Consider the following 22,393-nt stretch of genomic DNA (forward strand, 5'->3'; position numbering starts at 1 on the left):
GAAAATGGAGCTTAAGAAACATTTAGGCCATTCGGCCATTGTGTGAAGTCCGAGAGAAGTGAGTAAGAGAAACACATAGAGAGCTTTAGTGAGAGGGAAATCCGAAAATAAAGAGAAACACACTGAAGAAGTGAGTGAGAGTTAAAAAAGAGAAAATGAAGATTTTTTTTCTTTACTCAAGCTACATAAAAAGAAGATAAATTGGTGGTATTTTTTAAGGATTTTTGAGTACTGATACCATGTAGAGCATGGTTTTCAAATTCGGATTGTTCACAGAACCGAAGAATAGAGAGGTTCAAGATTTTTAAAGTTGAATCGAGATTTGATCGAGGTTGAATTGTGATGATGTCATAATTAATTTAGAAATTAATTAAACTAAAAATAAAGGTATATTAAATTTGTAAATATTAACAAAATTGACTAAAAATATTTGAAATAAAGTTGAAATAAATTTTCATGATAGTATAAGATTAATAGGAAATAATAAAACATAAATAAGCATAAAAAATTTAAAAAAAAAAAAAAAAACACTTGTATAATTATCCTTCAAGTAGAAATCATTTTGATTAAATAACAAATCACTTTTAGTGCCCTTAGATATTGAACAATAATTTATTGAACAGTACAATCTAGCATAGATATTAGATAGCTTATCTACTAAATATGCCAAAACAAAGATGAAATTACATGTAGAGACCAACAACGATGAATGTATGGACGTACCTTAGCAAAGCTAGTCATTAATCCAGTGTTAATAAAAATCATGAACATCAATAGATATTTATTATTATTATTATTATATATAATATAAGGTTGGAGTTGGGATTTATGTAGATGTTACCAAAATTAAATATATTTGGTTTGTAAAAAGGTTTTTATTTTGTACATTCGACATATTCAGCAAGTATTATAAGGCATGCATCTCGACAATGGCTTGTAATCTTGATGTTTATATAATGTAATGCCTAAGCAATAGATAGCTATGTTGTCTTTCAAAATAACATATCCACTTCCTTTTATTCTTTGTTTTGTTCTTTTTTTTTTAGTTACTATTATAAGGAAAGAATGTGATGTTAACTTTCAATGTCCAAATGTGTGGATCACTATCTTCTAGCAACAGCGTGCATGCCTTATCAAAGTTTTGTATATGTGCAACAAATTAAATTGCAACACCCTTTACTTCCAAAAATTCTTGAAACAAGAATCAAGAATGGATTTTTTTTCAAAGAAAGCAAGTCACATATTGTAAATGATAGGGCTAGTGTTGAGAATAAGGAAAACAAATTGTTAGATCCTTTAAGAATTAACATCGGATTTTCTTCTTACAAAATAGTAATCTCATCGAAGGGATCCAATTGAGCCAACCAAAAGCTTATGAACAGGATTCAACATATGTTTATTGTGTCAAAATCTTGGCTCTTACAAGACTATAAAATCCAAGCAAACTAACTTATGTTTTAGCTATAATGGGCTTCAATACCTAACTACCTATTACTTAAGAGTCATATAGCTCAATTAGTACATTTTAGTGTTTCCAACAGAGACATTAAAGTACAAATCCTGAATCATTTTTCCTTTTGGACTTTGCAGCATTCCACATCCTCTTCTGCGATACCAGTTGCCCGTTATACATGAAAGATTAAACCTCTTTGGTACCACGGCATTTTGCACATTTTTAACATCCCCTTTCTCAATATATACTTTGGTCAAATAATACAAAATTAACTTTTATAAGGAAAAAATTAATAATAATAATAATAATAATAATAATACAAATTTACTGGACAAAAGCATTAACTTTTCATGCTGCTCCAGAATAATCTCCCTTTAACATATATCCACACTAGTTTTCTCACAAAGGTGGGAGATCTTTCACACAAAGCATGGGATCTGACAATAAACTATGACTAATTGGCTTCAACCCTCTCCTAACCCAGCGATTGACAAGGGATGTTTCAAATTTCCTCACCTGCAATTAGGATCGAAATGTATTAGATAGAAGTAAAAGAAACCATCTCATCAACTAGTTCTATATATCAAGCGTCAAAATCATCTCATTAACATTTTCACTTTGTTTTCTGTGACAATGGAAGGCATATACCATTCTTCAGAACATGGGACAGAGAACAATAAATAAAATCATCACAAAAAATTGCATCCTTCGCCACTGGTTCAACAATAGAGCGCATGATTTCATTTAATGAAATCCTAAAGATGTTAGTTAAAATTGCACACCTCAGGAGCTCAAATCTATTGCATTTTTAAGGAACTTACACAGCAAAATGTATTAAGATAATATTAGCCAAAACCAAATAGAAGTCTCTCATCTACCAATGAACACCTCCTCCCCTTGCAAGTGTAAGTTGGAGGATGAGATTGTAAGTTAAAGACCCAACAAGTGCATGTGTAATTACAAATTAAAAAGTAAATCAACGTCCCTCATCTTTAAACAGAATGAAATGGAATGATCTCACATTTATCTACCCTCCCCACTTATTTTTTATCTCTATTCACTATTCCTACACATGTGGCAAACAAAATTGAGAAGTTGCAAAGGGACTTCCTGTGGGGAGACCCTAAGACACATCTATTGGGTTGGGATAAGGTGTGTATGCCTATTGCTAATGGCGGTTTGGGTATTAGGAAATTGACCACTTTCAATAAAGCTTTACTAGGAAAGTGGCTTTGGCGTTTTGAGACCGAGGAGAATAGGCTTTGGAGGAGGGTGATGGCTTTGAAGTTTGGGGAAGAATTTGGAGGGGGGGTGTGGTGGACCTCTAAGTTGGGAAGGGGTGGTCATGGTTGTGGTTTATGGAGAAGTATCTAGATGGGCGGGGGAGTTTTTAACAGCAATGTTCAGTATAAGGTTGGGGTGGGGGATAGAGTGAAACTATGAAAAGACAAGTGGTGTGGAGATCTTCCTCTCCAACTGGCTTTTCCAATATTGTATAATTTTATTGCAAATAGAGAGGCTTCTGTAGAGTCATCTTTGATAGGCCAAGGGGCAGGGGTTAGGAGAACTTGGGATGTTCGTTTCAATCGGGGTCCTAATGATTGGGAGGCAGATGTGTTGGACGAGTTCTTTCAATTCTTGGCATCCAATGTACCCTAAGGGAAAGATGGTGATCGTTTGAAATGGAAGTTGACAAAAAATGGGGACTTTACTATCTGTTCATATTATCATAAGTTACATGGCTCTTCCTCTATGATTTTTCCTTGGAAATGTATTTGGAAGGTTAAGGCACCCTGACGTGTCTCTTTCTTTGTTTGGATAGTTGCATGGGATAGGATCCCCATGGGAGATAACTTGCGGCTTAGGGGCTTTGACTTCGTTGACTGGTGCATTATGTGTCGTTGCTGTGGTGAGACAGTGGATCATTTGTTGTTACATTGTGGGAAGGCTTATTGGTTGTGGTGCTTTGTCTTTAGGAGTTTTGGGATTTCATGGGTTCCCTCATGCACGGTGTCAGACTTTCTATTTAGTTGGTGGAATTGGCTGGGGAAGAATGCATCTTACATTTGGAATTTAGTTCCGCTATGTTTGATGTGGTGTATTTAGAGGGAACGAAACCGGAGGACGTTTGAGGATTTGGATAGATTCGAGGACCAAATACTTGCTCTCTTTTCTGGTTCCCTTTTTGGATCATTTGTTGTTACATTGAGGGAAGGCTTATCAGCTGTAGTGCTTTGTTTTTAGGAGTTTCGGGATTTCATGGGTTCCCTCATGCACGATGTCAGACTTTCTATTTAGTTGGTGGAATTGGTTGGGGAAGAATGCATCTTACATTTGGAACTTAGTTCTGCTATGTTTGATGTGGTGTATTTGGAGAGAACGCAACCAGAGGACGTTTGAGGATTTGGATAGATTTGAGGACCAAATGCTTGCCCTCTTTTCTGGTTCCCTTTTTTATTGGGCTAGGGCTTGGGGACTCACATCTAGTGACTCTCTTCCTCTATTCCTTAACTCTCTTTCTTTGTAATTAATGTCTTTTTTGTTTTTTGTTTTCTGCTGTTCCTTCTCTTTTGTACTTTTGATATGCTGATGCTTATTTGCATCTAGCAGTTTTCTTGAACATACTTTTTCTTACCTATCAAAAAAAAAATCTATATAGCAATATCTTTCTCCTCGCACTACCTACTCCACGTCAACCAACTTCCTTAGGTTCAAGTTGTCTCTAATCTCATTCCTACCTCAAATCATGATAAGTATGATAATGTAAAAACTCCTACTGCCCTTCATAAGGGAGTTAGTTCTTGCACACAATATCTCATATCAAATTACATTTCTTCTCAAAATCTTTTACCTATATATCATTCCTTTGTGTCTCAATAATCTTCTATTTCTATTCATCACAACATGCATGATGCAGGACAAAACCAAAACAAATGGACCAACAAATTGAAGATAAAAAATAATAGCAAGTGCCTCGTAGCTCAATGGCATGGTCTAGCATGTCCAACAGAGATGTCCGGGATTCAAATCCCTCTTCCCCCACTTAAATAATATATATATATATATATATAATTTTAAAAAATACAAAACAAATTTAATGTGTGGAATTAATCTTACAAAAGACACATCCTTATCTTGATCCACAAGAAGTACCATTGTATCAATCCTTTCCACTTAATCAACCTTTTTAACTTCATGCACCATAGAGGAGGTGGATCAATAGATGCATTAAAGTCACTTTTCACTTTTTTTTTGATAGGTAATAACAAACTTTATTGATAATAAAAGTACAATGAATTTACGATAGCAAACTCATTGCACTGAAAAGAATAAAAGTCACTTTTCACAATAGGTGTACCCTCTTATTTGTTGCTCAGTAGTTGAACTTTCTCCCTATCAGGTAATGTGAAATCTTGCTTATCAACGGTAAGCTAAATATTTGACTCTTCAACAGGCCAAATTAAATCTACTACACATGGTTCAAATATTTCACTTGTTGTTTAGGGTCTACAATATGTTCTTCTGCAAAAACATTTAAGCAACATATGCTGACACTTGTATTTCTCTATCAACACAAGGTTTTGGTGGTTCAATGTTATCATCTCCAGTATGTAAAGCTTTACCTTCAAGGTTACTAAGCAACCTTTGGATAGAATACTCCATGGATCCTAGTCGGGCATCCGAGGCATCAAACCTAGAGTCCAACTTCTCAATTTATGTTGACAGGATCTGGACAGTCATTGGAACTTCAACAGATTGTGCCATTGGAGACTATGCAGATTTGGTAGGGTCTATTACTTATAAAAGGCCTACCTTAGAGGATTGTACCTTTGTGAGGAAATTTAGTCACTTGGATATGTAAGAAACAGGCAGCTGTAGCCAGCTCCAGTGCAAAGGCCAAATTTTGTGCAATGACTCATGGTATTTGTAACTCTGGATGAACAAGATGTTGAAAGAGCTGGGGTTTAACACACAGGAACCTATGCAATTATATTGTGGTAACAAGGCAACTATTAATGTTTCTCACAATCTTGTACAATATTATTGGACTACACACGTTGAAATTGATTGACATTTCATTAAGGAGAAGCTAGATGGTGGCATTATTTGTACTCCAACTTTGAAGACCAGAGAGCAACTTGCAGATCATAAGCAAAAGAGTCTCATGTAGAGTTTTTAATACTATTTTAAGCAAGCTGAGCATGTTCAATATCTTCAACTCAACTCAAGGGGGGTGTTAGAATACATATTACATAGTATAGACACTATCTATGTTTGTAATTTTTTCCCCTTGTTGTGAGGGCATACTTGTAATTTATATATTATTATCTGATTATAATAAAAACTTCTCCTGTGTCCATGCTTTGTGTAATATATTTGTTCACAACCAATCTCAAGCCTGAGAAAAGAACAATTGCAATAGGCCAACAGCAAGCATAAAATTTAGTCACTTTATTATGAATGGAGTTTGACTTCAAATAGAATAGAATGGAGGAAATACATGAAGCCAACCCTGACTAATTTGTTGAGGATCAATAGCCAACCCCAAAAATTTGGGATTAAGGCTTGCTGTTGTTATTGTATCTAAGTATAATAAAATTGGTGTTAAGGTAAACAAATTAACCTAACAAACCAATTTTTCTCCAAAATTGAACCTAAAATGGAATGAATTCACTCTAAATCGGAAGGAAATCTCTCTCTCTCTCTCTCTTTTTATGTAACAGAATTTTATTGATGCAAAGAAACTACCTACATATCTTTCTAAGTTCATGTTCTTGATTCACATGATTTATGATACAAACATGCCAATGCATTACACATGCAGGGCGATTTCTCCAACACATTAAATCAGTTTCTTATGGTCCCATAATTGCTCCTATGGTTTGCCAATGGCCTTTCAACCAAAAAACATGTCCTGAGTAAGTATTTGCTCAACTTTCTACACGCTGAAAAAAATCCAAGCATTGTGAAGAAGACCCTCAAGCTAAGAATACCTCACTCTAAAAGATTGTATAAACCACTGAACCAGAATTCTGTACTGCTATTTCTCCTTCATGGTCAATATCTTCTTACTTTTTATTTCTGGTAAGTCACAAAATTTATTCATCAGAAATATATATCCCTTGTACACAAGGTGTATACCACGGATATATCAAGCTTCAGATCAAAGAGTACAATGATCAAGCATATCTAATATGGTGGAAAAGGAAAAGCAGTCTAAATCTAGCAACCACTCATACAATGATTTAAAGAACAATTTCAGATTCAAACTAGTCCGTTCACATCGCTGAAAGTGACAATTATTCCTCTCCTACCAAAGACACCACATTAAACAATGTGGAACCACCAGCTAAATTTCTATATTCCAATTTGTCCAAATCACCCTTGCCAACAAGCCTACAATATCTTTTGTACTTTTTAAGTGAACAACCAAATTCATGTATTACTTTTCATGTAAAATGCCATTTTAAAACCTTTTTTTTTAAATAAGTATTTTAAAATCACATTTTGTATAGTATATTTGAAAAGGGAACAAAGAACAAGGCCGTTAATAATGTTTTATTTCTTTTTCTTTTGCCCTGGCAATGTGGGGGTGGGGGAAGAGGGGTCCCATACACAATATCTGTTAATGGCCGGTCACCAACCTGCCACAAATATAATTATGATACAAATATTTTTACAACAAAAATTTACAACAAAAATTAAAACCATATATTCAAGCCTTTCAGAGAATTCTTATCTACCATGATAAGTTGCGAGGATTTACAACCAAAGTGCTTCTCAATTTCTTCAGCCGTTCCAGCAGGTTTCTTCACCCTAGAGCATAACATATAGAACATGAAATCAATGCTATATAAACTTGGCACCTTTCACATAAATTAATCGTGACTTAACATCTACAGGCCACATTAACTAAGTAAATTCAGCAAGTAATAAGCAGGGAACTAAAGTTTTAAGGCTAAAAATACGCCTAATGTTTTGACTTGGAGTTGCTACTATTTTGCGCAATTAGCACAGCATTTTATAAAGCTATAGAATGTGGTCACTGTATAACATTTTTGCAAAATTTAAACTTAACAAAAAGAAAGAAACACTCACTATGCCTTATTACTTTAATTCCAATAGCCCCTTCGAGTGCCCTAGCTTTTGAACCATCAAGGTCATATTCACACAGCCCTAAAACCATAACAACAAGAACATAAGACAACACACTGACAAAAACAACACCACCAACAATAAAATAAGCAAAAAATTTGCAAATGGGTCATGCCCAAATTACCAGCAGAGTTGCTGAACACGGCAATATCCGGGCCAAATACTGATTTACACCGCTCCAGAGACGAACCAAGAGGCCCCCACAAAGTCAATGAGTAAGGTACAGTGATAGTATTATCCTTATCAAACACAACACCCCTAAAACCCTTCCTATGCAGCTCAGCCCAATCAATGTACCTTATATCGGGCACCGCCACGTGCGGCAAAGCCAGGTGATGGTCCTTTACCACAACCATAGTTGAACTAGCAATACCTTCGAAGTTAATTCTCTGGCCCATCGCTGCTTTTAATTCTGCCCACCACATGTTCGTGAAAATTCCCCAGACCTTTTTGGTCTCTTTATCTCTGTAGTTCTCTTCTTTTCCTTGGTTTTGGGTATCTGGGTTTTGGTTATTTCCCTCGTCAGTGGCAATGCAAGAGTAAAATTGTGGAAAGAGTGAAGAGTTGAGATCTGGGTCAGGGTCAGGGTTGTTATTAGTATTTTGCAGTGGTTTGGTGGCAGTGGTTGTTGGAATTAGAGTGAGGGCAGTGATGTGTTGGTTATTTGAGAGGGAGAGGTAAGTGGGTTTTGGTCTCTTGAGATGGAGAGGTTGGAAGTGTAAATACTGGTTTGGAATAATGGGGTAACAGCAGTTGGGGAGTGGAGCAAAGGAGGTTGCCTGCATTTTCTGTTTTTGTTTTTTTTTTTTTTTTTTTTTAATATTGTCTAATTATTACTAGTAAGCAAGTAGTAAGTCTTTTATTAGCCAAAAAAAAAAAAAGTAGTAAGTCTTTTTTTTTATTATTATTATTATTAATTTTTAGGGGTAAAGAAGTGCATTGCTAATTTTGGTACCACCGACCTTTTGGGAGTTCTATTGAATACTGATGGGCTTATCTCTTAAAAAAAAAATTAAAAAAACCCGGGTGTGGATGTGTGGGCCAGTTAGCCCAGCCCAGGCCTGCCCATCCACCCTTGATTGAGGAAGCCCATCAGTAATTTTTTTTTTTTTTTTTTCGTTTTCTGTGTTTTTGTTTGGCGTGAATTTTTTCTTTCGATTTTTTTTTTTCTCAGTTAAGGTTTGGCTCTAGACTCTAGCCTCCAAGCACCGAAAAGAAAAAAATAAAATGAATACTATTGTTTATAATTATATGACCGTATATATTTTATCTTTTTATTGGTGAGTGGCTTCAAACATATTTTGAGTTAAACTCTTTCCTTTTTTTTCTCCTCTTCTTTTTAGCAATTGCTATTGTATGTTTAGAGATGAAATTTTTCTTTTTATGTTAAACAGGATAGCATTGCCTTTTTTCCTCTAAAAAAAAAAAAGGATAACATTGCCTTAATAAAAAGGAAATACTCCAAGAGTTTTTCTTTTCTTTTCTTTTTTTAATCTCTAATAGTAGTTTTTTTTTTTAATGTTTTTAATGGATATTTAAGGTTAAAATATTTCAAATGTGAAATGCCCCCCTCCCTATTATAAGTTTATAATTATCAAAATAAAAATGAAATACTCCATAATAATTATAGAGCAATGTCTATTGCACATAACGTACACATGTTTCAATTTTTAAACTAAAATCGTGACTTCAAATTACAATTTTTATTCACAATTGAAACGTGTGTACGTAAATCACGATTTCAATTCAAAAGATAAATTGTATATACTATGTGTTCATTGTACACTAATAATTACCCATATAATTTATGAAAGAAAATAAAACAACAATAATATGAAAAATATCTCCCCCACCATAATAACAAACTAGCCTCATCACATGCGCTTCGCGCGTGCAATTGGGATTTTTTTTTAATAATGTCATAATTTTTCATTCATTCCAATTTGAGGTTTACACATTTTCTTATTAATATTACGCATTTAAAACTACTAATACAACCAAGAGTGTCATAAGGCTAACTTTAAGAAATGAACAAATATTACATGTTTATTTTGTAGCAAAAAAAACTTGGAGAGTGGCCCTATTTTTTAGGCAATATTTTTGTAGAAATTAGAGTTGTATTTTTACTAGATTGTTTTTAATTTTGTCTCTACTTAAATATAGGGGTGTAGAAGCATTTTTTTAACCAAAAAAAATGAGGATTCCAAAAAAGGAAAAGCCTCTTAAATAGTAGTATAGACACCATCAAGAGTAATTCTATAATTGCATGTTGACTATTATGAGCCTTTTTAGTAATGTTGTTCTAATAACGTTGTTTAAGTGTTGTGAAAATACGTGTGGATAAAAAAGTGTTATAGAAATACATTTGTTGTTTAAACAATGAAAACTTTATTTAAACAACACAACCTAATAGGCCTTATATTTTTGTTGGTTAACGCAGCATTTGCAAGTAAGATTTTTAGTTTAAACTTTAAATTAAAACAAATAATATATAAAAGCTTAATAATTCAAAATATTTACTAAAAAAATACAAAATCTAACCACATATTTGAGAACCACATAACATTTCATTTGTATAATAATTTAACACTACAAAAATGTGGGTCCCCCGGCCACCTGTTATAAGAAGATGATTTTATAAGACCGTTTCATTTCATGAGAATTATACCTAGTAATTGGTGTACTTGAGATGCATTTCCTCTAGCTCCCGAAAAAGACATCATATGTACTGGATTAAAAGGATCAGTCATCCTAAAATTAGAATTTATTTCTTGTCGCAAATATTCACTTGTAGCATACCATATCTCAATGGATTGTCGTAATTTTTCTACTGCGTGTACATTTCCATAATAATGGTGTTTTTCCAAAACCATTACTATTAGAATTGTAGATTTGGGGGCAAATAATTAATTTACTGAAATTGGTTTCTACTCAAACAATAAATGATCCTTTCTTCTTTCGTAGTACCTAAGTGGGTATCAATTATCAAACCAACCCGAAATTTGAAATTTCCTCGAGTCATGGGTCGAAGCTTCAATATCTTCCTCCATGGTCAAGCACACTCACCAACACCAAGGATTTTCAATTTCCAGAAACTCTTGGCTCTGATCATGAACTGAGTGTGGATCCAACACTACGTACCCTGCACACTGGTTGTTCCTTGTTAGTGATGCTTGAGAACGGATCTCATGAATTAAACTATTTAGTAATTCAAAAGTGATTATAAACCAAATTCTTTTAAACTGGGATGTGTAAAGGCCAAAATTAATCTCAAACATCAAATATGCCACAAAACAATATCATTTTTATGAGAAGTAATTGTTTGTATTAAATAGTCAAATGAAAGATGCATTTGGAACATGCAATTATTTAGTGCTTTTGGAGTATAATAAATGCGTACTCTATACTTTTCATATGAACAATAAATCTCACTATAAATTTAATTGGTGAAACTTGGTATATATTATGTTGAGAAGAGAAAGCACGTATTTATTATACTCCCGAAACATTGAATAATTACTCATCCTGTATGCATATAATCCCACAAATCTCACAAATAGCAAATCTCACAAATTTTGCCCTTAGAATAATTTGAATTTTAAACCTATTCAAGAAGAAAATGTACCAGTAAACTACAATTTATTACTTTATCCATTTCGTTCTGTCAATGTCTAATTAATAGTAAGTTCTTAAAATTTTGTCTAGTTTTAAAAATAAAAACTAGAAGCTTTCAAAAATATTTATAAAATAAATAAACAGTTTTGAAGTCACGATTTGGTAGGGAGTTTTTTATTTTAATTTTGAAAAACTAAGTAGCCAAGAATCAAACTGTAAATAAAAGAATTATAGGATAAAACAATTCTAATTAGTTTAATTGATAAAGTTTATTTCAATTGAATAAGAGATCTAAATTCGAATCATGCTTACACCAAAAAATGAAATCCACCAATTTAATGCCTAAAGTTTCAATCTTTATCATATCTAAGCAAATTGTACATTGTTTTCAATTATTTCAAAAATAAGTTTAAAACATATTAACTATTGAGAGTGACTATGACTAGTTATTTGTCACTTTTACATGTGCCCAGGGTCCTTTTTTTTTTTTTTTCACCAACCACAATCAGCCATATGAAGAGTTGTTGCAAAAGTTATCACATCAGTTTTTTATTTAAAATTTAATACATCTTACCACACCTAATAACACGACATTAGCCTTTTACATAAAACTTGAAACATGGTGTTTATTAAGATGTTATCTTATGTGATCAAATGCATCTACGTTTTAGTATGATGATATGACATGTCCTTATTAGAGATTGTGAACCGAAAGGTTTACACCAAGTCCTTGTTGAATTTAATCTCTTTATGTTTGGATTAGTTAATCAAAGATGTCATAGAAATCATACTTGCGGAAATATAAATGAGTAATATATAAAGATTTGGTTTTTTTTTTTTTTTTTTTTTAAACTCTTGTGTATGGTATAAAGATTTGATTTTGACATATGAAATGTGGGATTGTTGTTGTTTGGATTGGGTTAAAGTATTGAGGGAATGAAATTAGAAATTAGTTCTTATGTTGTTGTTGCATGAAATACACAGCATGGGTAGCTGAGAGCTTATGTTATTGTTGCATGAAATTTCTGCAGTTAAGTTAATGAGGGAAAGTTCATTAGTAGTGAACTTTGTTTGTAAATTAACTTATACTGATATCAATAAGGTTTCAACCTTTATTCACCCACACCCACNGGGAGGGGGGGGGGGGGGGGGGTGTGGTGTAGTAACAATAATGTTTAGTATTAAGGAGGAAAAAAACTACCATCAAAATAGTCATCACAAAAATTTTTGCTTGAAGTCTGTCATGTGATTTGTGAAGCTGTGGAGTAGGATCAACCTCAGACATTTTGAAGGTAATTCATTTAGTGAAAACAGAACACCAAACACAAAAGGATGCAATACATATACTTAACAAAAATAGGATGAAACGAAAGTGAAAGTAAATATGTCCGAATGGTTTTCTAATACTCCCTTTATTGAGGAAAAACAATATAAACAGGAAATAAATGCTGAAGGCCAGGAAGCATAGAAGCCATCAAGCAAAGAAAATGGCAGTATCATTTACCACTCTTTTTGAAGCACAATTGAATGTGTATTCTGTTTGAGTATATGATTTCCTACTTTCGTGTTCTTCTCATCTCTTTCTTCTACTTCTCTCATCCTCTATTCCCATTTAATTCTCTGCACTCTCCAATTGTTCCAAAATATCTAGTTCCTTTATTTTTAAAACTTGAAAATCCAATTTTGATACCCTAAAACATCTCTCCACCTCCAAGGCAACTCTCAAACAAACAGTCCTAATTGGTTTCAACACAAAATTTTAAAATACCTATTTCTAATTCCAATGACCTATCTAACTGCTATCTTCCATTTGCGAGAGAGCATAAAATCAAAATTCCAAGGCTGCCCTGCAGTACAGGGAGACGGAACTCTGATAAGTCTATTAAACAGTCAAGTGGAAATTAATTACTAAGAAAAAGAGTTTTGTAAAGGAATGTGGCCAAGGACACTGCAAACTCAAGAATTACCGACATGCTGATACCAAAGACAATGAAAGAAATCAGGGTTTTCTAGAGCAGGATAGAATGGGGTTTCTAGAGCAGGATAGAATAAATCCGCAGGCTCCCTCCCATCTTACACTCATCTGTGAGGCAATGTATCGAGCTGTCAAGACTCAGTTGAGCATATCTCAAGAATGACACTACATTCCAACTTTACATCCCATAAACTTTATTTTTCAAGAATGTCATAGCAATTGCCTTCAGTGCAACAAAGAGGAAATGAAACTATAAAAATAACCAACCTGCCTAACAATGAATGGCTCCTCAGCAAGACTTAAAGGTCCAGTCAAAATAGTCAGAAATCCATTTCTATTCCCATACACAATATCTGTTAATGGCCGGTCACCAACCTGCCACAAATATAATTATGATACAAATATTTTTACAACAAAAATTTACAACAAAAATTAAAACCATATATTCAAGCCTTTCAGAGAATTCTTATCTACCATGATAAGTTGCGAGGATTTACAACCAAAGTGCTTCTCAATTTCTTCAGCCGTTCCAGCAGGTTTCTTCACCCTAGAGCATAACATATAGAACATGAAATCAATGCTATATAAACTTGGCACCTTTCACATAAATTAATCGTGACTTAACATCTACAGGCCACATTAACTAAGTAAATTCAGCAAGTAATAAGCAGGGAACTAAAGTTTTAAGGCTAAAAATACGCCTAATGTTTTGACTTGGAGTTGCTACTATTTTGCGCAATTAGCACAGCATTTTATAAAGCTATAGAATGTGGTCACTGTATAACATTTTTGCAAAATTTAAACTTAACAAAAAGAAAGAAACACTCACTATGCCTTATTACTTTAATTCCAATAGCCCCTTCGAGTGCCCTAGCTTTTGAACCATCAAGGTCATATTCACACAGCCCTAAAACCATAACAACAAGAACATAAGACAACACACTGACAAAAACAACACCACCAACAATAAAATAAGCAAAAAATTTGCAAATGGGTCATGCCCAAATTACCAGCAGAGTTGCTGAACACGGCAATATCCGGGCCAAATACTGATTTACACCGCTCCAGAGACGAACCAAGAGGCCCCCACAAAGTCAATGAGTAAGGTACAGTGATAGTATTATCCTTATCAAACACAACACCCCTAAAACCCTTCCTATGCAGCTCAGCCCAATCAATGTACCTTATATCGGGCACCGCCACGTGCGGCAAAGCCAGGTGATGGTCCTTTACCACAACCATAGTTGAACTAGCAATACCTTCGAAGTTAATTCTCTGGCCCATCGCTGCTTTTAATTCTGCCCACCACATGTTCGTGAAAATTCCCCAGACCTTTTTGGTCTCTTTATCTCTGTAGTTCTCTTCTTTTCCTTGGTTTTGGGTATCTGGGTTTTGGTTATTTCCCTCGTCAGTGGCAATGCAAGAGTAAAATTGTGGAAAGAGTGAAGAGTTGAGATCTGGGTCAGGGTCAGGGTTGTTATTAGTATTTTGCAGTGGTTTGGTGGCAGTGGTTGTTGGAATTAGAGTGAGGGCAGTGATGTGTTGGTTATTTGAGAGGGAGAGGTAAGTGGGTTTTGGTCTCTTGAGATGGAGAGGTTGGAAGTGTAAATACTGGTTTGGAATAATGGGGTAACAGCAGTTGGGGAGTGGAGCAAAGGAGGTTGCCTGCATTTTCTGTTTTTGTTTTTTTTTTTTTTTTTTTTTAATATTGTCTAATTATTACTAGTAAGCAAGTAGTAAGTCTTTTATTAGCCAAAAAAAAAAAAAGTAGTAAGTCTTTTTTTTATTATTATTATTATTAATTTTTAGGGGTAAAGAAGTGCATTGCTAATTTTGGTACCACCGACCTTTTGGGAGTTCTATTGAATACTGATGGGCTTATCTCTTAAAAAAAAAATTAAAAAAACCCGGGTGTGGATGTGTGGGCCAGTTAGCCCAGCCCAGGCCTGCCCATCCACCCTTGATTGAGGAAGCCCATCAGTAATTTTTTTTTTTTTTTTTTCGTTTTCTGTGTTTTTGTTTGGCGTGAATTTTTTCTTTCGATTTTTTTTTTTCAGTTAAGGTTTGGCTCTAGACTCTAGCCTCCAAGCACCGAAAAGAAAAAAATAAAATGAATACTATTGTTTATAATTATATGACCGTATATATTTTATCTTTTTATTGGTGAGTGGCTTCAAACATATTTTGAGTTAAACTCTTTCCTTTTTTTTCTCCTCTTCTTTTTAGCAATTGCTATTGTATGTTTAGAGATGAAATTTTTCTTTTTATGTTAAACAGGATAGCATTGCCTTTTTTCCTCTAAAAAAAAAAAAGGATAACATTGCCTTAATAAAAAGGAAATACTCCAAGAGTTTTTCTTTTCTTTTCTTTTTTTAATCTCTAATAGTAGTTTTTTTTTTTAATGTTTTTAATGGATATTTAAGGTTAAAATATTTCAAATGTGAAATGCCCCCCTCCCTATTATAAGTTTATAATTATCAAAATAAAAATGAAATACTCCATAATAATTATAGAGCAATGTCTATTGCACATAACGTACACATGTTTCAATTTTTAAACTAAAATCGTGACTTCAAATTACAATTTTTATTCACAATTGAAACGTGTGTACGTAAATCACGATTTCAATTCAAAAGATAAATTGTATATACTATGTGTTCATTGTACACTAATAATTACCCATATAATTTATGAAAGAAAATAAAACAACAATAATATGAAAAATATCTCCCCCACCATAATAACAAACTAGCCTCATCACATGCGCTTCGCGCGTGCAATTGGGATTTTTTTTTAATAATGTCATAATTTTTCATTCATTCCAATTTGAGGTTTACACATTTTCTTATTAATATTACGCATTTAAAACTACTAATACAACCAAGAGTGTCATAAGGCTAACTTTAAGAAATGAACAAATATTACATGTTTATTTTGTAGCAAAAAAAACTTGGAGAGTGGCCCTATTTTTTAGGCAATATTTTTGTAGAAATTAGAGTTGTATTTTTACTAGATTGTTTTTAATTTTGTCTCTACTTAAATATAGGGGTGTAGAAGCATTTTTTTAACCAAAAAAAATGAGGATTCCAAAAAAGGAAAAGCCTCTTAAATAGTAGTATAGACACCATCAAGAGTAATTCTATAATTGCATGTTGACTATTATGAGCCTTTTTAGTAATGTTGTTCTAATAACGTTGTTTAAGTGTTGTGAAAATACGTGTGGATAAAAAAGTGTTATAGAAATACATTTGTTGTTTAAACAATGAAAACTTTATTTAAACAACACAACCTAATAGGCCTTATATTTTTGTTGGTTAACGCAGCATTTGCAAGTAAGATTTTTAGTTTAAACTTTAAATTAAAACAAATAATATATAAAAGCTTAATAATTCAAAATATTTACTAAAAAAATACAAAATCTAACCACATATTTGAGAACCACATAACATTTCATTTGTATAATAATTTAACACTACAAAAATGTGGGTCCCCCGGCCACCTGTTATAAGAAGATGATTTTATAAGACCGTTTCATTTCATGAGAATTATACCTAGTAATTGGTGTACTTGAGATGCATTTCCTCTAGCTCCCGAAAAAGACATCATATGTACTGGATTAAAAGGATCAGTCATCCTAAAATTAGAATTTATTTCTTGTCGCAAATATTCACTTGTAGCATACCATATCTCAATGGATTGTCGTAATTTTTCTACTGCGTGTACATTTCCATAATAATGGTGTTTTTCCAAAACCATTACTATTAGAATTGTAGATTTGGGGGCAAATAATTAATTTACTGAAATTGGTTTCTACTCAAACAATAAATGATCCTTTCTTCTTTCGTAGTACCTAAGTGGGTATCAATTATCAAACCAACCCGAAATTTGAAATTTCCTCGAGTCATGGGTCGAAGCTTCAATATCTTCCTCCATGGTCAAGCACACTCACCAACACCAAGGATTTTCAATTTCCAGAAACTCTTGGCTCTGATCATGAACTGAGTGTGGATCCAACACTACGTACCCTGCACACTGGTTGTTCCTTGTTAGTGATGCTTGAGAACGGATCTCATGAATTAAACTATTTAGTAATTCAAAAGTGATTATAAACCAAATTCTTTTAAACTGGGATGTGTAAAGGCCAAAATTAATCTCAAACATCAAATATGCCACAAAACAATATCATTTTTATGAGAAGTAATTGTTTGTATTAAATAGTCAAATGAAAGATGCATTTGGAACATGCAATTATTTAGTGCTTTTGGAGTATAATAAATGCGTACTCTATACTTTTCATATGAACAATAAATCTCACTATAAATTTAATTGGTGAAACTTTTCAACCTTTATTCACCCACACCCACACCCCCCCCCCCCCAAAAAAAAAGTTTCTTATCAAATTCATTCCTGCATAGTTATAATCCAAATAGTTCTCATCAAACTAGAATTTATTCTTATCAAATTAGTTATGATCTGTGCACCTTAAGAATTATTTCATACATATGTCTTACCTGTATAGTTCTTATCAAACTAGATCCAACACCATGTTTATAGTACTGGAGTTTTTGTTTACTTGGTAAACATCGTTTCTTTTTTAGATAAAATATATTTAAAAAAATTGATAAATAGAACTCTTAACAAATTCATTTTAAGTATTTTGTTAGGGATAACAATGGATGCCTCAATGAAAGTACTTGTTCCTCTTAATATGTCCATAGAATTTACACCATTAAAAGAGATGGAGGTCAAATGAGAGTGCATTTTATTTTTATAATGAATACAGAAGAAAGACGTGCGAGAAAAGAGTATGCAAACAAATGTAAAAAAACCGGAATAGTTACTTAAAGAGATTTTTGTGCACCAAGGAAGGAATTCAAGACATAGACAAGCGTCAAGTGAGATAATAACATAAATAAAACTCATGCATAAACAAGAAGTGGTTGTGAAATGCATTTGGCATGGTCACAGCCCAAGGCCTAGTCCTAAGCTCCCACTACCACATAATGGATCATACAATATATGTCCTATTTAGAGGTAGAGGTTTAAGGATTTGAAAAACTCTTATGGGTAATCAATATAACAAGTGTCACAATATCCAAGATGTGTGTCAAACGCAACACTTAAGTTTCTTCTTGATGTAGCCTATGTGTTATATATGATGTTTCTTGTTTTGAATTCAAGTTCAGAACACCGTGATCCTTGCCCAAAATCAAGCTTCCACAATCACTTGTGCTAGGATGAAGATTGTAATAAAAAATGTTCATATCTAGTTGCCTTGATCGAATTCTTATGTTTCTTTTCCTAGAAATGAAAGACTAATGGCTATTCTGATAGAAGGTATCATTGCTAATAGTGGTCGACCAGCAAGCATTCAGGCCCTTGAAGGCACCTTTGTGATCAGCAAGCAACCTGGCCCGCCGGTAAGCCTTGAGGGAACACCAATAAAGATGAACTTAATTAGATCATTCATTAACATTCAAATTTAGAGACGAACCTATTAAAGTTTCGGTTGCTTTTTCCAAACTAATGTATCAATTTTTTTAAACCCAAAACATAAAAGATAATAAAGATTTTTATTTTTTGAGAAAATTTGATATTTGCAAGAGGGAGCTGGAAAGATTTAAACTCTAAATGTCTTTAATAAAAACATTAAAAGATACTAACGAAACTGATATTTATTTATTATTAGTTTTTAGATTTAACTTCAATCATTTTCATTATGATATTAATTAATTTGTAAGTCTTTTATAGTAAAATTGATAGTAATGTTAGCATTTTTTTTTTTAAATTATTTTTTTTAATTTCCTATGTTGCTTCCTCATGCCTCATTTAAATTTGAGAGCAATGTATTTCCTTCTCCCCCCACTTATGTCATATTCAGAATCCCAAATGAATTGAGTTCACAATTTCACATCGCCATAAGGGCTGTAATGCCAGTAAGGCTAGCAACAACTCACCATAGACTAACAACCTGGATTTCTAGTTCGAGTTCTTGTCTTTTTCTTTTTCTTTTTCTTTTTCTTTTTTTTTTTAAGAAATTGATTTGTAGTTAGAGTTAACAGCGTCCTAATTCAAGGACAACCTATTTAAAGACATTATATATAACTAGGAACAAGAATATCCATTCCATTGTTTACTAATTTTATCAACCACACAAAACCATATCTCACCAGTTTTGAGCTTTGATTTTTTCCAGCTATAATATTCAAAGGCTATCTATTCCAAGGGCAACCATATACATACACATATATATATAGGCTGCATAACTCAAATTTCTACCATCAAACAACCTCACATTTCTCTTTAAGCAAAAATCTCTTCCTTTTTACAGCTCTATGTGAAAATAGAGAAAATGTCTTCCTCTTCCCAGGCCTCGTTGAGGTTTTTGCTTTCCATCTTCATGAGTGTTGTTATGGTCACCTTCGCCAGCAATTTCTACAACGACTTTGATCTTACATGGGGTGATCACCGTGCGAACATACGCAACGGCGGCCAAATTCTCACGCTTTCTCTTGACCAGGAATCTGGGTCTGGTTTCCAGTCCAAGAATGAGTACCTCTTTGGAAGATTCGATATGCAAATGAAGCTAGTGCCTGGGGACTCAGCTGGCACTGTGACAACATTATATGTGTGTAACTCTCTTTGCATTTCATTTGTCTTTTTTTCTTTTTTTTCTTCTTTTTTCTAGTGCTTGGATATCTAATATAATTCTAGGAATATTTTTTATGTGTACGAAAGTTGTTCATATATATATAAACCCTATCTATCTGTCTATATACGTGGTCTACTTTTCTTTATACAATTGAGATAGAATTTATATACAATATTTTGTGCACAACTCTTATGCAAATTACACAAACATCTAATTATTAGATTTATGATTAATGCATGCAGTTATCTTCACAAGGAGGAGCCCATGATGAGATTGACTTCGAGTTCTTGGGGAACTTGTCTGGACAACCATATATACTAAGTACAAATTTATATTCTCAAGGAAAAGGAGACAGGGAACAACAATTCTATCTATGGTTTGATCCCACAAAGAACTTCCACACTTACTCAGCCATTTGGAACCGCAGAAAGATAATGTAACATAAACTATTCACCTTCAATCTTTTCAAAACTTTCCCACTTCTCATTATGAAGATTAATTTCTAATATATATGTGTGTGAATTCCTTTTTGCCTTTTTTCAGATTCCTAGTGGATAACATACCTATCAGAGTGTTCAACAACTTGGAATCCATTGGTGTTCCATTTCCCAAAAGCCAACCAATGAGAGTTTATTCTACTATCTGGAATGGTGATAGCTGGGCTACAAGAGGAGGACTTGTGAAGATTGACTGGAGCAAAGCACCTTTCACAGCAACTTATAGAAACTACATTGCCAATGCTTGTGTTTGGACATCTGGGAAGCCATGTCGCAACAAGTCCATCAATGCAGGGGAAAACGTTTTCGCTGAGGATAAAGCAATACTTGGTCCTAAGGGCAGGGAAAGGCTTCGATGGGTGCAAAAGAATTACATGATTTACAACTATTGCACTGATCTCAAACGATTCCCTAAAGGTCTACCACCAGAATGCAAGAGATAGAGCTTCCTGTAGAGAGCTAAAAATCCGTGGATTAAAGTGCTTGTTTGTTTTATCTTAAAAACTCAATCTCATCATTTTTATACGACGATTTATGTATAGATATAAAATTTTAAAAAAAAAAATTCACTCTTTTTTTTTTCTTTTTTGAGTGTAATAATACTTTTACAAGTATTATTTATCAATAAAGTTGTTTTTTTTCTATAGTTTGTAACATGTTATATATTTAATGATAATGAAGAATGTTTATTCTTTGTCCTTAATAAATACAATAACAACTAAGTTTTAGTCTCAAAATTAATTATAGATTCGATTATATAGTCTCAACAACCTAATAAAAACAAGCAACAGGTATTTTTTTTTTTTTTTCTATAATATATTCTATTTGAAGTCATGCTCTCTAAACCACTAGAGCTTGAGAATTGATTTCATTAGTTCCAATTAAAAATAAAAGCATAAGAGCTACCACTTATAACTAAGGCTATAAATAAACTAAAATGTTTATGAACAGTTTGAGCTCGGCTCAAGAAAAAATTTGTTTATATTCATTTGTTTAGAAAACAAGTCAAATTCAATGCTTAAGTTTAGGCTCGATTATTAAACAAGTCAAACTCAAATAAAATAATGTGTTCGTAAACAAGATTATAAATAAAGGAGTTCGATTTAACTATATATAACATTATATTTTTATATGTATACTTGTCTAAAAATATATTTATATAAACTTAAAATTTGATTGTATAAGTTTGTTAATAGGTTCATATGATATTAAATAATTATTTATCGCTTATTAATATTATAATATAAATAGTCTATTCATAATCAACATTTATAAAACTGTGAAGAAGTAAAACATTTTAGTCATGGTTTCATACTATATAGGAAAAGAATAATTAAATTAGGTAGCTCGTGAAGAAGTTCGATCTTTCTCAACAATAAAATAAGTCAAATTTGACATAAAATCTTGTTTGATAATAAGCTTGCACTCGGCTCATATTTGAAAAAAAAAATAAATAAATAAATGAAAAAACTTGAGCATTTAATACTTAGTTCTGCTCAAATCCTTTATAACGCTACTTATAATCCAAAAATCTAGTACCAAAACTAATCCAAAAATCTATTGACATCCCAAAACAGGAGCACGGTTCTATTTCAGTCTACACTCACCACATTGGAATGGAATGTGAGACTACGCGGTTGAAGAACTATAATTAGCATCATAAGTAGAAGTCCTTTAAAAAAAAATAAAAAACCTTAAAGGAATAAAAAGTACACTATTAACTTAGCATTGCCAAGAATCAAGTACACGGCACCTACAAAATATTTTGTAGTGATAAGTTGATTACTTACGTTTAGTTATTTCCATTTTCTTATTATATGAAAATTTTTCTAAGCTTGTGTATAATTTTTTAAAACTTACACCTTTTTTTTAGGTACTTGTAATTTTCCACAAAATACTGATCCAAACACACAAAGAATTGCTAGGTGTTTGGAATAAAAATACACGCTTGTACCTAAAAAAAAAAAAAAAAAAGATGTCCAGCTTTAATTAAAAGGCTGTAATATGCTAAATAAAATCTCCCCCCCACCCCGCCCCCACCCAAC

At 32.9% G+C, this 22,393-nt stretch overlaps 3 protein-coding genes across 5 annotated transcripts; 1 reads left to right on the top strand and 2 right to left on the bottom strand.

The window, feature by feature from the left end:
• Window positions 1-1,469: 1,469 nt before the first annotated feature.
• On the bottom strand, window positions 1,470-14,903 carry LOC111990163 (phosphatidylglycerophosphate phosphatase 1, chloroplastic/mitochondrial). Of its 3 annotated transcripts, none has more exons than XM_065773223.1 (6): window positions 14,210-14,903; window positions 14,028-14,106; window positions 13,674-13,746; window positions 13,467-13,574; window positions 13,196-13,307; window positions 1,808-1,969 (listed from the first exon to the last, which is right to left on the bottom strand). In XM_065773223.1, the coding sequence occupies exons 1-5, from the start codon at window positions 14,868-14,870 to the stop codon at window positions 13,224-13,226; spliced, it is 1,005 nt and encodes a 334-aa protein (XP_065629295.1). In that variant the 5' UTR covers window positions 14,871-14,903; the 3' UTR covers window positions 1,808-1,969; window positions 13,196-13,223. The 3 variants fall into 3 exon arrangements, with proteins under 3 accessions (XP_065629293.1, XP_065629295.1, XP_065629294.1); XM_065773222.1 differs by having other exon boundaries at window positions 13,192-13,307; XM_065773221.1 differs by lacking the exon at window positions 13,196-13,307 and having other exon boundaries at window positions 1,470-1,969.
• LOC136061500 (phosphatidylglycerophosphate phosphatase 1, chloroplastic/mitochondrial-like) lies at window positions 6,754-8,434 on the bottom strand. Its single transcript, XM_065773247.1, has 5 exons — window positions 7,734-8,434; window positions 7,552-7,630; window positions 7,198-7,270; window positions 6,959-7,098; window positions 6,754-6,850 (listed from the first exon to the last, which is right to left on the bottom strand). The coding sequence occupies exons 1-5, from the start codon at window positions 8,392-8,394 to the stop codon at window positions 6,754-6,756; spliced, it is 1,050 nt and encodes a 349-aa protein (XP_065629319.1). The 5' UTR covers window positions 8,395-8,434.
• Window positions 14,904-18,390: 3,487 nt separating the features above from the next.
• Window positions 18,391-20,997, top strand: LOC111990130 (xyloglucan endotransglucosylase protein 1). The gene is made up of 4 exons (XM_024021921.2): window positions 18,391-18,619; window positions 19,531-19,827; window positions 20,094-20,287; window positions 20,395-20,997. The coding sequence occupies exons 1-4, from the start codon at window positions 18,518-18,520 to the stop codon at window positions 20,789-20,791; spliced, it is 990 nt and encodes a 329-aa protein (XP_023877689.1). The 5' UTR covers window positions 18,391-18,517; the 3' UTR covers window positions 20,792-20,997.
• Window positions 20,998-22,393: the final 1,396 nt, after the last annotated feature.

The sequence above is a fragment of the Quercus suber genome, unplaced genomic scaffold (genome assembly GCF_002906115.3).
Source record: "Quercus suber isolate HL8 unplaced genomic scaffold, Cork oak 2.0 scaffold_71, whole genome shotgun sequence".
NCBI lineage: Eukaryota > Viridiplantae > Streptophyta > Magnoliopsida > Fagales > Fagaceae > Quercus > Quercus suber.

Coding starts and splice junctions, on each gene's coding strand:
- LOC136061500 (XM_065773247.1), bottom strand. CDS start 8,394: ATGCAGGCAACCTCCTTTGCTCCACTCCCCAACTGCTGTTACCCCATT. Junction 7,631..7,733: donor CGTGTTCAGCAACTCTGCTG/GTAATTTGGGCA, acceptor TTATGGTTTTAG/GGCTGTGTGAATATGACCTT. Junction 7,099..7,197: donor AATCCTCGCAACTTATCATG/GTAGATAAGAAT, acceptor TATTTGTGGCAG/GTTGGTGACCGGCCATTAAC.
- LOC111990163 (XM_065773221.1), bottom strand. CDS start 14,870: ATGCAGGCAACCTCCTTTGCTCCACTCCCCAACTGCTGTTACCCCATT. Junction 13,747..14,027: donor ATTAAAGTAATAAGGCATAG/TGAGTGTTTCTT, acceptor GTTATGCTCTAG/GGTGAAGAAACCTGCTGGAA. Junction 13,575..13,673: donor AATCCTCGCAACTTATCATG/GTAGATAAGAAT, acceptor TATTTGTGGCAG/GTTGGTGACCGGCCATTAAC.
- LOC111990130 (XM_024021921.2), top strand. CDS start 18,518: ATGGCTATTCTGATAGAAGGTATCATTGCTAATAGTGGTCGACCAGCA. Junction 19,828..20,093: donor GCACTGTGACAACATTATAT/GTGTGTAACTCT, acceptor TAATGCATGCAG/TTATCTTCACAAGGAGGAGC. Junction 20,288..20,394: donor TGGAACCGCAGAAAGATAAT/GTAACATAAACT, acceptor GCCTTTTTTCAG/ATTCCTAGTGGATAACATAC.